The sequence below is a fragment of the Rhinatrema bivittatum genome, chromosome 1 (genome assembly GCF_901001135.1).
Source record: "Rhinatrema bivittatum chromosome 1, aRhiBiv1.1, whole genome shotgun sequence".
Lineage (NCBI taxonomy): Eukaryota > Metazoa > Chordata > Amphibia > Gymnophiona > Rhinatrematidae > Rhinatrema > Rhinatrema bivittatum.
In genome coordinates this window covers 559,002,266-559,018,369 of record NC_042615.1, presented here as the reverse complement: position 1 = coordinate 559,018,369, position 16,104 = coordinate 559,002,266, and the positions used below count along the sequence as shown (strand labels likewise).

Sequence of the window (16,104 nt, the reverse complement as noted above, 5' to 3'; positions counted from 1 at the left end):
AGATTTCAATTACTCCAATATTGACTGAGTAAGTGAACCTGGAAGATGTGGTAGGCCTGATTGACAAACTGAAGAATAATAAATCACCTGGACCGGATGATATACACCCCAGGGTTCTGAAAGAACTAAAAAATGAAATTTTAGACCTGTTAGTAAAAATTTGTAACCTATCATTAAAATCATCCGATGTACCAAAAGATTGGAAGATGGGCAATGTAACCTCGATATTTAAAAAGGGATCCAGGGGTGATCCAGGAAACTATAGACCAGTGAGCCTGACTTCAGTGCCAGGAAAAATCGTGGAAACTGTTATAAAGAATAAAATTACAAAACATTTAGATAGACATGGTTTGATGGGACACAGCCAGCATGGATTTACCCAAGGGAAGTCTTGCCTCACAAATCTCCATTTTTTTGAAGGGGTGAATAAACATGTGGACAAAAGTGAATCAGAAGATGTGGTGTATTTGGATTTTCAGAAGGCATTCGACAAAGTCCGCATAAGAGGCTTCTAAGAAAACTAAAATGTCATGGGACAGGAGGTGATGCCCTTTTGTGGATTGTAAATTGGTTAAAAGGCAGGAAACAGAGAGTAGGATTAAATGTTTAGTTTTCACAGTGGAAAAAGTTAAACAGTGGAGTGCCTCAGGGATCTGTACCTGAACCAGTGCTTTGTAATATATTTATAAATAATCTGGAAAGAGGGGTACAATGAGTAGGAGATCAAATTTGCAGATGCAGAGTAGTTAAATCTCAAGCGGATTGTGATGAATTGCAGGAGGATCTTGCGAGACTGGAAGAATGGGCTTCGAAATGGCAGGTGAAATTTAACGTGGACCAGTGCAAAGTGATGCATATAGGGAAAAATAACCCTTGGTAACTCCAAGATAGAACATTAGGTTCTATCTTGGGAGTTACCACCCAGGAAAGAGATCTAGGTGACATAGTGGATAATACATTGAAATCATCGACCCAGTGTGCTGTGGCAATCAAAAAAGCAAACAGAATATTAGGAATTATTAAGGGAATGAAAATAAAATGGAGGATGTCATAATGCTTCTGTATTGCTCCATGGTGAGACCGCACCTTGAATACTGTGTGCAGTTCTTCTGGTCACTGCATCTCAAAAAGAATATAGCTGCACTGGAGAAAGTGCAGAGAAGAGCGACCAAAAGGATAAAGGGCATGGAACAGCTGCCCTATGAGGAAAGGCTGAAGAAGTTAGGGCTGTTCAATTTGGAGAAGAGATGACTGAGGAGGGATATGATAGAAGTCTACAAAATCATGAAAGGACTTGAACAAGTTAATGTAAATCAGTTATTTACTCTCTCAGATAATAGAAGGACTATGGGACACTCCATGAGGTTAGGAAGAAGCTTATTTAAAACAAATCGAAGAAAAGTTTTTAACTCAGCCCAAAGTTAAGCTCTGGAATTCATTGCCAGAGGATGTTGTTACAGCAGTTGGTATAACTGGGTTTAAAAAATGTTTGGATACGTTCCTAGAGGATAAATCCATAAACTGCTATGACTGTAATTAATAAGCAATATTAGCTTGTGATCTATTTAATGTTTGGGTACCTGCCAGGTACTTGTGACTTGGATTGGCCACTGTTGGAAACAGGATACTGGGCTTGATGGACCCTTGGTCTGACCCAGTATGGCATATCTTATGTTCTTATAAGTAGATGTGCTACCTCTTGAAAAGAAGTTGTTGCAGCATACCGGACTGAGAACCATGGCGGTCTGTACTTTTAAATTTGCTGCTAGGCAGAAATGGGGATTGAGAAAGGCTGTTGAGTATCCCACTGCAAAGCAGGAACTGCAGGACTGCTATCAGAGAGCTGGTATGCCTGCTGAACAAGCTCATAGGGAAACAAGATTGCAGGGAGGACAGATTTAGGCAGTGAACTGTGAAGAGATAAGAGACTTGCACTGAGAAGACAGAGTGGACCAAGAGAGAGGCAGGAAAAGCCGTCAAGTCACGATAATCATTGTGAAAACAAGAGGATTGCGGAGTTTGGCGGTCACAGGTACAGCCACCAGGTGGTGTATTTACAAGACCAATTGTGAGCCTGAGTTTTTAAGGAAGGAGATTGGGCTGGGTGGGAGGGGAAACGGAGCATGAATGAGTGAGACTGGAATGGAATGGGATGGAAGGACGTGATGCTAGGGAAGTTGGGGAGGGAGTAGAAAAAAGAAAATTGATGCTGGACAGCACAGTGTGTTATTGGGGTAGGAGGGAGAGAAAAAGAGGTGCTGGCTGCATGGTGTGTTGATGGGGTGGGGAGGGATGGAGAAAGGGGGTGCTGGCTGCATGGTATGTTGTGGGTGGGGGAAGCGAGGGAGAAAGGGGTTTTGTCCAATAAATGTGTTAATGGGGGGAGGGAAGGTGAAAGTGCTGCTGGTTGCTTGTGTGTTAATGTTGTAGGGAGAAAGAGAGAGAGAAAGGGATGCTGGCCACATGTTATTTATTAAAATTTGTATTTATTAAAATGTATTAATTGCTTGTACCAAGGCCCTAAGCGATATACATAAAAACATGCATAATTAATACAATAAATATTAAAACAACTCTTGCACAAGCGTGTTTTAAATATATGACAATTACTATCAGTAATGGTGGTGGCCAACTTCAGATTTACATTCCAGATGCCTGCAAAATCAATAATAGAATAAAAGTGTCAAATGAAAGCTAGTCTTAGCAAAAATGACTTTAAAAGTGCCTTGAAACTTTTTGTATTCTCGCTAAGTCTTAAGGAATTGTGTTCCATAGCAGTAGCACGGTGACAGAGAATGCATAGTCCTTTTTCACAAACAGTCCTGCTGCTTTTACTGATGGCACTTCACGGAGACCTCTCTGTTGAGATCGAAGAATTCTTGTGGGTTGATAAATTCATAGCATAGAATTTACCCATGGGAACGAACTAGTACTAAGCAATTTGGGAATTATAAGTAGAACTTTATACTGAATTTGAAACTGGACAGGTAGCCACTGAAGCTGGACTAGTATAACAGTAATGTGGTCAGTGTGTTTCTTTCCACTAATTAAGCATGCTGTAGAATTAGGATTTTTGACATCCATATAACAGGTCTTTTTTTGAATCTGTAGAATTAGGATGTGCATTTGTTTGCAATGAATATTTCCTATTTCATTGCATTTCGGGAGGCCGATGAAACGATAGGGAAACCCACAAAATTTCTTGTGGTTTTCTTATCGTTTTGGGGGGGAGGGGAGAAAGGGCACAAAAAAACCCCAACCCCACCCCAGCCCTTCAAATTTAATTAATTGCAAACACCCCCCCCCCACCAAGACTTACCGAAAGTCCCTGGTGGTCCAGCGGGGTCCCAGGAGCGATCCCCCCCCCTCTCGGGCTATCAGCTGCCACTAATCAAAATGGCACCGATGGCCCTTTGCCCTTATCATGTGACAGGGCTATTGGTGCCATTGGTTTGGCCGAATCACATCTCTACTGTAGAATTCAATAATAACTGTAGAGTTCTTAATGTAGAGGCTGGTGGTCCTATTTATACAGCATTTCAATAATCTATTGTAAGTAGTATAGATGCCTGGGCCACTGATTGACGTCATCAGTTTCTAAAAATATTTTTTAGACCACAGAGTACTCGAAGCTTATAGAAGACATTTCTTGTGACTGTTTTAATATGCTGATGAAATGATAATTTGGTATCTAGCCAAACCCCAAAGCTTCTTGCATGTGGGAGGATGGAAGATTTGTAGTCATCCAGAGTTATTGAACGAGGAGTGAAATCATCACTTGAACATTGAATTAACATGAATTCAGTTTTATTAATGTTGAGGGCCGATTTATTGTATCAAAGCCATTATTTAATGGCTGACAAGTAGATTCCAATTAAACTGGTGGTATCAGTTGATGTGGGAAGTAAGAACATAAGAAATTGCCATGCTGGGTCAGACCAAGGGTCCATCAAGCCCAGCATCCTGTTTCCAACAGAGGCCAAACCAGGTCACAAGAACCCGGCAATTACCCAAAACACCAAGAAGATGCCATGCAACTGATGCAATTAATAGCAGTGGCTATTCCCTAAGTAAACTTGATTAATAGCAGTTAATGGACTTCTCCTCCAAGAACTTATCCAAACCTTTTTTGAACCCAGCTACACTAACTGCACTAACTGTACTTTAATGATAAAATGGATGTCATCTGTAAACATTCTGTAGCCATCACATAATCCTGCTAAATCTTACAAATGAGTGCAGGGTAGATGTTAAATAGTAGCAAAGAAAGGGCAGAGCCTTGGGATATGCCTGTGGGATTTGTAAACCATACAGAGTTCTCATCTACTATTCATATTTGAGAAAATTGTTGAGACAAGGATGATGAATATCATGATAATACCTGACCAGCAATACCACATTTCCTCAGGCGAAAAAGCAAAATGTTGTGATCTAGCATATCAAATGCAGAAGATGTGTCTAGCATTACTAATACATAGCTAGGTCAAACAGATGTATTTTGAATATGGGAATAAGGCCTCACAGTTATTGGCAATTAAGCTGAAAAGAAAAGTGGCAAGATCACAGTTAGTGGGGATAAAAACAAAGGAGGGGCAATTAGTAAATGACCCTAGCAAGAACTTGCAGAGATTTAAAGAATTTTATCAAGACCTCTATCAGAAAGAGGGAAATTTTAGGGATGAGGATATTGATGTATATCTAGTGGAAGTCCAATCGCCACGCTTAACTTCTGCCTATCAGAAAGCCCTGAAGAAAGAGATTATGGGATTGAAATAGAGGCGACCATTAAAGCATTAAAACTAGATAAATCACCTGGACTGGATGGATACACAGCCCATTTTTACAGGAAAGTTTCTGCCTTCCAAAAGAGGGGAGGGATAAGACTAACAGCGAATCATATAGACCTATTTATTTGCTCAATATCGATGTAAAGATATTAGCGAAAATATTGGATAGACTAGCGAGAGTTCTGCCTCTTTCAATACATGAAGATCAATGTGGGTTTAGAACAGGAAGAAGTACTTCCAACAACATTAGGAGGGTTCTAAACGTGATCTCGGCCTCAGAAAAAAAAATCAGGAGGCCCTCCTTTTGGCTATTGATACAAATAAAGCCTTCTGCAGGGTGCACTGGGCATTATTTATGTATAAGGTACTTGAGAAATATGGGGTGGGGGGAAATCAGGCATGTCAAAGTCAAGTGAGGGTACTCTGATATCTTTGAATTGGAGCGCGGTTCTAGACAGGGATGTCTACTGTGCCCACTTCTGTTTGCACTAGTGATGGAGCCGTTTGCTGAGGGGATTAGACAAAATAGATACATCAGGGGATTTATGATTGGAAAGGTTGATTTTAAAATTTCTTATTTGCTGATGATGTGATGTTAACCCTGACCAATCTCCTGATCTCATTACCAGTTCTGGTGAAAGAAAATGGATGCTATGGAAAAGTAGAAGGCTTTAAAATCAAAATGAATAAATCTGAAATTTTGGATTTATTCTTGACACCAGCATTGGCGGATAGGTTACGGGATGGCTTTCCCTTTAAATGAGTTACTAATTATATCAAGTACCTGGAAGTAAAATTAACAAGAAATGTCTCCAAATTAGCACGGTTGAATTATTCATCTTGGTAAATACTGTAATATAAGACATGCAAAGGTAAGGCAAGATAAATCTTTCCTGGCTGGGTAGACTTGCAGTCTTGAAAATTAATGTATTGCCCGTCTAAATTATTTGTTTCGGGTACTTCCAATTATATTGGACTCAGGGGAGTTGAAGAAAATTCAGGGGAAATTTTTAGATTTTGTGTGGCGGCAGAAACACCCTCGACCTTCTAGGTCTATATTATTTATACCATAGGGCATGGGGGAAGGGGGCTGGGAGTCCCAAATGTGGATAGATATTATAAGGTAGCACAACTTAGGGCAAGCTTGGAATGGTTTAAAATGGAGAAAGTGAAACAATGGGTTCATACAGAGCAATATTTTCAAAAAGATACTCCCCTACAGGCTTTGCTTTGGAGTAAACAGGGTACTCCTGCGAGGAAACTTTTACACAATCCATTTACGAGAAATACATTGGTGGTGTGGGACTCATTAAGAGGGAAATTGCTTTCTTGGGGAAATTGGTCACCACTAATGACAATAAGGTGTAATGTGGGATTTTTGATGGGGGTTGGAAAATGTCTGCTTTCAGCAATGGGAAAGAAATGTGTTATTTTGCTTAGGTTGATTCTTCACAGGGTTGGGTGCTGCTTGATTGTCTGAAAGAGAAATATCACTTAGGAAGGGGGCATTTTTATGTATATTTGCAAAAACATAGTTATATCCAGAATACGGTGGGTAAACAGTGAATGGGTATGGGATACTCTATCTTTAAAACATATTGCATCAAAGGACTTTGTATCAAGGGATTTATCTAAAATATTTACAGAAGATTGAGTCATCCTCCAGACATTCTTCTTCTTAAATACAATCTTGGCTGTTCAGAGGATGATGAGGTCCGGAGTGATAGTAGATGTTGTGTAGCAAAGACGTCTGTCTCAGCCCAATTGTCGGAGAACTTTACCCCAGCGCAATTGGAGGAAATGTGGAGATAGAGGAATGATGGATCATGTGGTGGTCATGTCTCATTATTATACATTTTTGGGATATGATCGATGGTCTCATTAAGGACATTACACAATTTACAATGGAAAAGGAATCCATTAACTTTTTTTGCTTTCTGCATCAATTGAGGGGATGCCAAGGTGGATGGATCGGATGATCATTCAGATCCTAACTGCAGCAAGGTATGAACTTGCGGTGAACTGGAAAGTCAAAAATGGGCCCTGCAAACTTGCAGTGTAAAGAAGACTTTTGTTTATTTATCTGATGGAAAAGCTTACAGCCTCATGGCACAAGACAGACAAATTTGAAGCAACTTGGTCGAGGTTCCAAACCAGGAGTGAAGAAAAGAGTGCGGCTTTCTTACTGGACTGGGGGGAGATTTGAGGGTTGTTTTCACAATTTATTTTTTGTGAGATTGGTTTGCTTATTGTATTTGTACTCATATTTGAAAATGTTTTGAATAAACATTAAATATAAAAAAATCACTTTTTTAGGAATTTCCTGAAACTGAATTGAAATGGGTCGAGGATGTTATGTTCTTCAACAAAGAGTTAATGTAGGGGGAGGGAAGGATAAAAAGGTGCTGGCTGCATGGCATGTTAATGTTGGGGAAGGAAGGAAGGAGAAAAGAGTGCTGGCCGCATGAATACTTTTAGGGACCATTGTAATAAGGCACACTAATGTTAACTCTGGTTTTTACTCCTGTTTCAGTGAGCATTTTTCCATGATAAATTTACCCTGGTACTTAGGGTGTTGTTATATAAAATGTGCACCTAAACAGGAGAATAAACCAGCACTAGAATTAGTGTTGATGCATGTAGATGTTATTTTAATGAAGGTATTATCTATTTCCCAGCAATGCATGGAAATGTGCTAAAGGGTAGACAACTTAAGGGACATGTTCTTCATGCTGGAAATTTAACTCCTGGGTCTAGTAGCCATGTTATTCTATTGCTCTGTCCATGTGGAAATGTCTAGCTGCTTCCACAATATAATAAGACTGGCAATAAAAAATGTGAGTTTATGCTACCTCAGACACAGGAATTAAATTTTCAGTGTAACCTCTCTGAGGTAGGCTCCTACAGTGAAAAGTAGAGTCTGCCATTGACTCTGACTTGATACCTTTTTTTATATTTTAGAAAACTACCACTGAAAAACAATATAGTTCATATACTTTAGTGGTGTTAATAGTAATCGATTTTCTGATTTGGTATCAGCAGCTGATTGGTCTGTGATTTTGTAACTGTCTTGTTCAAACTTTTCCTTCACTGATTTTGTAACTACTGTTTTACTGTGCATTCACTGCATTTTTCTCTTCCTCAGTCTACACATAGGGGCGGATTTTAAGAGCCCTGCTCGCGTAAATCCGCCCGGATTTACGCGAGCAGGGCCTTGCGCGCCTATTTTCCATATGCCTGCCGGCGCGCGCAGAGCCCCGGGACTCGCGTAAGTCCCGGGGTTTTTCGAGGGGGGCGTGTCGGGGGCGGGGCCGGTTGGCGCAGCGTTTTGGGGGCGGGACGTGGCGTTTTGGGGGCGGGCCCGGGGCGGTCTGGGGGCGTGGCCGCGCCCTCCGGAACCGCCCCCGGGTCGCGTCTCGGCGCACTAGCGGCCCGCTGGCGCGCGGGGATTTACTTCTTCTTCCGGGAGGCGTAAATCCCCCGACAAAGGTAGGGGGGGGTTTAGATAGGGCCGGGGGGGTGGGTTAGATAGAGGAAGGGAGGGGAAGGTGAGGGGAGGGCGAAAGCGAGTTCTCTCCGAGGCCGCTCCGATTTCGGAGCGGCCTTGGAGGGAACGGAGGCAGGCTGCTCGGCGCGTGCCGGCTGCATAAAATCGGCAGCCTTGCGCGCGCCGATCCTAGATCTACTAAAATCCAGCGTACTTTTGTTTGCGCCTGGTGCGCCAACAAAAGTACGCGAAGGCGCACTTTTTTAAAATCTACCCCATAATATCCCATAATGACAAAGTGAAATCAGGTTTGTAGAAATGTGTGCAGATTAATAAAGAAAAAACAAACTGAATTTTCAAATTTACATAAGTATTCAGAGCATTTACTCAGAACTTTGTTGATGCATCTTTTGCAGCAATTACAGCCTCAAGTCTCCTTGGGTATGACATTACAATCTTGGCACACCTGGATTTGGTGATTTTCTCCCATTCTTCTCTGCAGATCCTCTCAAGCTCTGTCAGGTTGAATGGAGAGCGTTGATGCACAGCTATTTTCAGGTCTCTCCAGAGATGTTCGATCAGGTTCAAGTCCAAGCTCTTGTTGTACCACTCAAAGGCATTCACAGACTTGTCCCAAAGCCACTCCTGCATTGTCTTGGCTGTGTGCTTAGGGTCGTTGTCCTGTTCGAAGATGAATCGTCACCCCAGTCCAAGGTCCAGAGCCCTCTGGAGCAGGTTTTATTATCTCTTAACAAGGATCTCTCTGTACTTTGCTCTGTTCATCTTTCCCTCAATCCTGACTAATCTCCCAGTTCATGCAGCTGAAGAATATCCTCACAGCCTGTTGCTACCACTACCACGGTTCACCATAGAGATGGTGTTTGTTAGGTGATGAGCGGTGCCTGGTTTCCTCCAGACATGATGCTTGGCATTCAGGCCAAAGAGTTCAATCTTGATTTCATCAGACCAGAGAATCTTATTTCTCATGCTTTAAAAGTTCCCTAAGTGCCTTTTGACAAACTCCAAGTGGGCTGAAATGCCTTTTACTGAGGAGTGACTTCTATCTGTCCACTCTACCATAAAGGCCTGATTGGTGGAGTGCTGCAGAGATAGTTGTCCTTCTGGAAGTTTCTCCCATTTCCACAGCAGAACTCTAGAGCTCTGTCAGAGTTGACCATCAGGTTCTTGGTCACCTCCCTGATGACCTTTCTCCCCCAATTGCTCAGTTTGGGTGGGAAGAGTCCTGGTGGTTCTAAACTTCTTCCATTTAAGTATGATGGAGGCCACTGTGCTCTTTGGGACCTTCAATGTACAGCAATTTTTTATACCCTTCACCAAATCTGTGCCTCGTCACAGTCCTGTCCCAGAGGTCTACAGACAATTCCTTTGACTTCATTGCTTTGATTTTGCTCTGCCATGCACTGTCAACTGTGGGCCCATATATAGACAGGTGTGTGCCTGTCCAATCAATTGAAATTTGCTACAGGTGGACTCCAGTCAAGGTGGAGAATCATCTCAGGGATGATGAATGGAAGCAGGATGCTCCTGAGCTCAACATTCAGTATCATAGTAAAGGGTCTAAATACTTATGTAAGTGTGATATTTCAAGTTTGTTGTTTTTTAATTTGCACAAATTTCTACAAACCTGATTTTGCATTGTCATTACGGGATATTGAGTAGAGTGAGGAGGGAAGAAAATTCATATTATCCATTTTAGAATAAGGCTGCAACATAACAAAATTTTGAAAAAGTGAAGGGGTCTGAATACTTTCTGAATGCACTCTAAATTTGTAATAAGATGGAAATTACTGAAGCCCTATAATCCCTTATTTGAAAATTGTTTCCTTCCTCTAAGTTTTTGCTTAATCCTCTCACCTCTGTATTTAAGGTCTGAAATGTAGATTTTTTTTCTTTGACATTGTCAGACATTTCAAGGAGGGATTCATATTTCCTTGTTACTATTCTTTATGAATTATATATTTAACATAGGCTTTCAATTTTTGCATCAGCCCCTTTTAATGCTTAATTACTCTACCCATGCCCTGTCCCCTCACCACCATGCTCCCCTACTCCACCTGAGGGCGCTCCTAAGTTTATTGTCTGAGCTCCAAAATCATAAATCTGGGCCTGCATGGAAGGGTGCATCAAATAAAACCAGGTATAAAAGGGACTTCTCCTTCCTTAACACTGAAGAATAGGTTCTAAAAATCAGTGGTGAAATTGGCCAGGCTCAAAGGAGAGGAGGATATGAGTATCTCACATTGGACAGGGAACTGGTAAATCAAACTTGATTTCCCTTCTGTGACTTTTAACTCTCTGCTAAGTGAAAGTCTTGCTATATATCTCCATACCTTATTTATTTATTTAATAACTTTTATATACCGGCATTAGTAGGAGATATCATGCCGGTTCACATGACAACAAAAGAGTGGAAAATACATTATAACAGGGCGGTGGGTGAAGAATAACAGTAACAGAGGAAGGCAAGAAGATATAGGTCAGAAAACTGATTAACAGTAACTAACAAAAAAATTCAACAAGTAATAAATTAGAAATGTACTGAACGGATAACAGCACCAGCAGAAGATTTGCAAAGTATCTGGGCCGATCTGAGAGGGGAAGCATCTGGGGCAGAGGTTGGGAGGAGAATGAGGATTAGTCTGGATAGGCTTGCTGAAACAACCATGTTTTTAGTTTCTTTTTAAATTTAATTGGGCAGGATTCTAGATGAAGCATCGTGGGCATGGAGTTCCAGCGTGTGGGGCCTGCAATAGAGAGAGCTCGTTCCCTAGTTGATGCGAGGTGTGCTGTTTTTAAGGAAGGGACTTGCAGGGTTCCTTTGTGAAATCTGACCTTCCTTGTCAGATTCAGGATCTTGAACCCAAAACCTTGCATCAAATAACTCCAGGGCACGTAAACATTTGGTGGCTCCAGCATTCAATTAGTTTATTTTTTCTTCTGGGAAATGAGCAGTAATGTACAAACAATATGAGTCATAGGCTGTAACTGTGCAGATAACTGCAACAAGCAGCCAGGATAATAAAATCCACTACCCTTTAGCAGCAAGTAATTAGTTTAGCTACTTCCAAGAAACAACCAAAAGACACTTAGTCTGTCTCTCCAGATAACCCGATATTACTCATTCATGAGCACTAGTTCAATCAAGATGAGGATTATCCCAAAAGGAAAAAAAAACAAACATATTGCTGTTGTCTGTGTCTATACTTCTGCCCAAGGCTCCTTTGTGTAAAACTAGACATTAGTGCTTAAGAGTTGTACCTTGGCTCTTCATCATCAGAGCAAGACCAGTAAGGCCACTTCTGGACTGAGAAAACAAGAAGGCCTTAGGGAAATTGGCATAACCCTAGATCAGGTCGTGTTCCCTTGAGTTAGAAATCCAGGCTTTCTTAGAAGACTCCTCCTCGCTTGAGAGAATCTGTGTTATACCCCCTTCTAGAGGTTCACACAGAATATAATGGCAGCTAATGAATATAAGTGACAAAAGCAATAGGATTTAAACTTGGTCTTGTCAGCTTTGATGAAAGCCTCTTTCGAACCAATGGTGACTAATGAATTAAAATATCTTCCTTGCACAATACTTTTCCTCAAAGCAATAATCTCGGCTTAAAGAGTCAGTGAGCTGCAAAGATTAGTAGTCAACCCTCCTTTTTTTTTTTGCAAACTTTCATGAACAGGATAATAATAAGAATTCACCCAAAGTTTATGCCAAAGGTGGTTTCAGAATTCCACATAAATCAGGTCATAGTTCTGCCTGCTTTCCTCCCAAAGCCTCATTTAGACACATCCGGGCATACTTTGGATTGTAGAAAAGCTTTGTTGTTTTGTCTGGAAAAAAACAAGCCTCTCCAGAAAACTTCTCAGTTATTCTTCTCATATAACCCAAATAAACAAGGGGAACCAGTAGAAAAGCAAACCCTGTCTTCTTGGCTATCGAACTGCATTTCATTCTGTTACAAATCACTTGGACTACAGCTTCCAATGAGTATTAGAGCTTATCAAATTCGAGCGTCAGCAGCTTGTGTGGCATTTCAACAATCAATCTCAGGTCAAGACATCGGTAAAGTGGCAACTTGGTTATCAGTTGACACTTGTTAAACTTTATTGCTTGATCAAGAATCACAAACAGTTCTTTTGATCAAGAAATTCTCTGAAATGTATTCAACTAATGCTGCGACACTACCACATCCAGCATTCTCTGCATTGCTTATATATTACTACATCATTATGCATCATATCAACTTCAAGTAACCCTCATTTTGCGAGTTTCCACTTGTGGGACTGCGTTTTGACCTGCTTATCCATGGAGAAAGCTGAGATGCTTACCGTGACAGCAGGACAAATCAGCCACACAATCCCACCCTCTTAGCATGGCCAGGGAAAGAGTTGAGACTCTCATGGGGCTGATGCATGGAAACTACCACACCTACGGGCTGATACAGAAAAGTTCGTGGGAGAGCGGGCGAGCGATCCAGTAAATAAATTTTATGTAAATGAGGGCCCGCGGTAAAAAGAGGCACTAGGGACACTAGCGCATCCCTAGCGCCTCCTTTTTGACAGAAGCGGCGGCTGTCAGTGGGTTTGACAGCCGACGCTCAATTTTACCGGCGTCGGTTCTCGAACCTGCTGACAGCCATGGGTTTGGAAAACGGATGCCGGCATAATTGAGCGTCCATCTTCCAACCTGCAGGCCGCGGGCAGATTTTTAAATTTTTTTTTTAAATTTAAAAATTTTTTTTATTTCTGTACACTTCCCCGGTGCCGGCCGAAATTAACGCCTGCCTTTGGCAGGAGTTAATTTTTGAGAGTAAAATGTGCAGCTTGGCTGCACATTTTACTTTCTGAATCGCGCAGGAATAACTAATTTGCATGTTGCGGGAATAACTAATTTGCGGGAATAACTAATTTGCATGTTGCGGGCACTATTAGTTTCGGGGGGTTGGCCGTGCGTTTTCCAACGCGCTTTTACCCCTTATTGTATAAGGGGTAAAAATAACGCGGGCTAAAAGTGCGCTCCACTGGAGCATACTTTACTGTATCGGCCCGTTACTCAGAGAGGTTTTCCTCTCTGAGTAAGCATGTCCAGTCTGATGCTGTTGGATTATGTCATCCCACTTGTATGACTGATTTGCCTTGCTGTCTGCAGAGACCCTACTTTCTATGGAACAATGATTGCATCTACTAGTTATGCCTTGGAGGTACTTGAATGTCTCTACCATATAGCCTTTTTTGCTTCTCCTCCAGTGTATACATATTAAGGTCCTTAAATATGACCTCTTAGAGCTTACTGTAAGAAAATAGAACATACAATTCCATATACTATTAAGTGGCATTTGAAATAATGTGTCAGAGTTAAAAATATATATACAGTATATATATATAATATAGGGTCACTTTTAAACAAAAAAATCCATTAAGGTGGAAATCCAACTTGGATAAACGTTTTTGCATAAACATATCCCACCTTGGTTTTTGATTGGAGAAAAGGCAATTTAACAAATTAACCTCGGGATTCATCATTCCACTATAATTATCATGTATGATAATGCTCTAACGCACATGATAAGGCCACATCAAGATTTGATGAATGACCCCCTAAATAAACTAAACTAAACTCTCTCTCTTTCTCTTTATATATAAATATAAAAATATGGCATGATTTTCAAAAGGATTTATGTACGTAAAAAACAGTTTTTCATGCATAAATGGTCTATTTAAAATTGTCCAAGGGGTATGCATTTAAAAGTATGTACATAACTCACTTATATGTATATAAATATATATATGTAAATATTTAAAAGAACCTATAGATTCTCGCTTGGGTTCCCAATATCCTCTGAACTGTCAGGCAATTACAGAAGGATACCTTCAGTGAAAAGACATTCTTGCAATGCATTTTCCCACATAGATGAGAAATAGAGCTATGTTTTGCGTTATATTTATTACTAAAAAAGTGTGTATGTAAAATGATATATGAGCCTTTTAATGCATATTTCTTTCAGTTTGTATTTGAATTATTTCTAACAAATCTATCCACTTGCATTTCCATATTCATATTATATTCTGTGCAGACATGGACCTGAATGATTTAAAATATTATATGTTTTCATTGTAGGATGCAACTCATGAAAATATTCCAATTATGATGGTAGGAAACAAGGCAGACCTTCGCCAGGTGACTGCAGAGCAAGGGCAAAAATGTGTTCCAGTAAGCTATGGAGAGAAGTTGGCCATGGTAAATTCAATAGTTATTTAACACAGTAGAGTTTCCAGTGATTTTGAAGCCTTATAGTAATGCATTACTGAACTATGTTAATATTTAGTTTAATAACAAATCAGTAGGAGAGAGTGTCTAGCTGTCTCCCAGCATATTAAAACAAAAAATATAGACAGACTCCAAACTACAATGTAATTGAGTAACACAGTTCTAGTAGTAGTGATAAGATGTCAGCAAGCCGGTTGGCATAACACTTAACATACGTCACTCTATCTACTCAGTCATTCACCTTACCCCAATTTTCCATTGTGTGCTGAAACACCTCAAAACATTATTACTTTGTGTGTAAGTGAGGCTCCAACTTTTGAAGTCATCTGAAAGGACACACGTTTGTTCAGATACGTTGTTTTGTAGATTGCATCCTCCTGATGCAATGTAATACAAAACATTGACTAATATCGGGGCTTTCACTTACACACAAAGTGATAATGTTTTGAGGTGTTTTATTTGCTCCCAAAATGAAAAATTGGAGTAAAGTGAGTAGACCGGATGACCTCAGACACCAACAAGCTTACTGACATCTTATCACCACTACTACAACTGCATTGCTCAATTACTGTGAGTTTTGGAGTCTGCCTCTGTTTTTTGTTGTTAATATTTATTTCAAATCAGAAATAAGCTTCTGTTCTAGAGTTTCAAAATCAAATCTAATTTTCAACATGCTTTAAGAGCATAAGAAATTGCCATGCTGGGTCAGACCAAGGGTCCATCAAGCCCAGCATCCTATTTCCAACAGAGGCCAAACCAGGCCACAAGAACCTGGCAAGTACCCAAACACCAAGAAGATCCCATGCTACTGATGCCAGTAATAGCAGAGGCCATTCCCTAAGTCAACTTGATTAATAGCAGTTAATGGACTTCTCCTCCAAGAACTTATCCAAACCCTTTTTGAACCCAGCTGCACCAACCACATACTCTGGCAACAAATTCCAGAGCTTAATTGTGCATTGAGTGAAAAATAATTTTCTCTGATTAGTCTTAAATGTGCTACTTGCTAACTTCATAGAGTGCCCCCTAATCCTTCTATTATCCAAAAGTGTAAATAACCGATTCACATCTACTCATTCAAGACCTCTCATGATTTTAAAGACCTCTATCATATTCTCCCTCAGCCATCTCTTCTCCAGGCTGAACAGCCCTAACCTTTTCAGCCTTTCCTCATAGAGGAGTTGTTCCATCACTTCATCATTTTGGTTGCCCTTCTCTGTACCTTCTCCATTGCAACTATATCTTTTTTGAGATGCAGCAACCAGAATTGTACACAGTACTCAAGCGGGTAGGTTTTAAAAAATTGCTCGTTTGTGTACTTTTGTTTGCGCACCAGGCGCAAACAAAAGTACGCTGGATTTTATAAGATACGCGCGTAGCCGCGCGTATCTTATAAAATCCAGGATCGGCGCGCGCAAGGCTGCCAATTTTGGGCAGCCTGCGCGCGCCGAGCTGCGCAGCCTGCCTCCATTCCCTCCCTTCCCCTACCTAACCCACCCCCCCGGCCCTATCTAAACCCCCCCTACCTTTATCCATGGATTTATGCC

At 40.8% G+C, this 16,104-nt stretch overlaps 1 protein-coding gene across 1 annotated transcript in view; it reads left to right on the top strand.

The window, feature by feature from the left end:
- The window catches only part of RASEF (RAS and EF-hand domain containing), a 214,722-nt gene that overhangs the window by 191,198 nt on the left and 7,420 nt on the right, over window positions 1-16,104 (top strand). Inside the window, exon 15 of the mRNA XM_029616719.1 lies at window positions 14,408-14,527. Coding sequence (XP_029472579.1) covers window positions 14,408-14,527 — 120 coding nt within the window. The remainder of the gene's footprint in view (window positions 1-14,407; window positions 14,528-16,104) is intronic.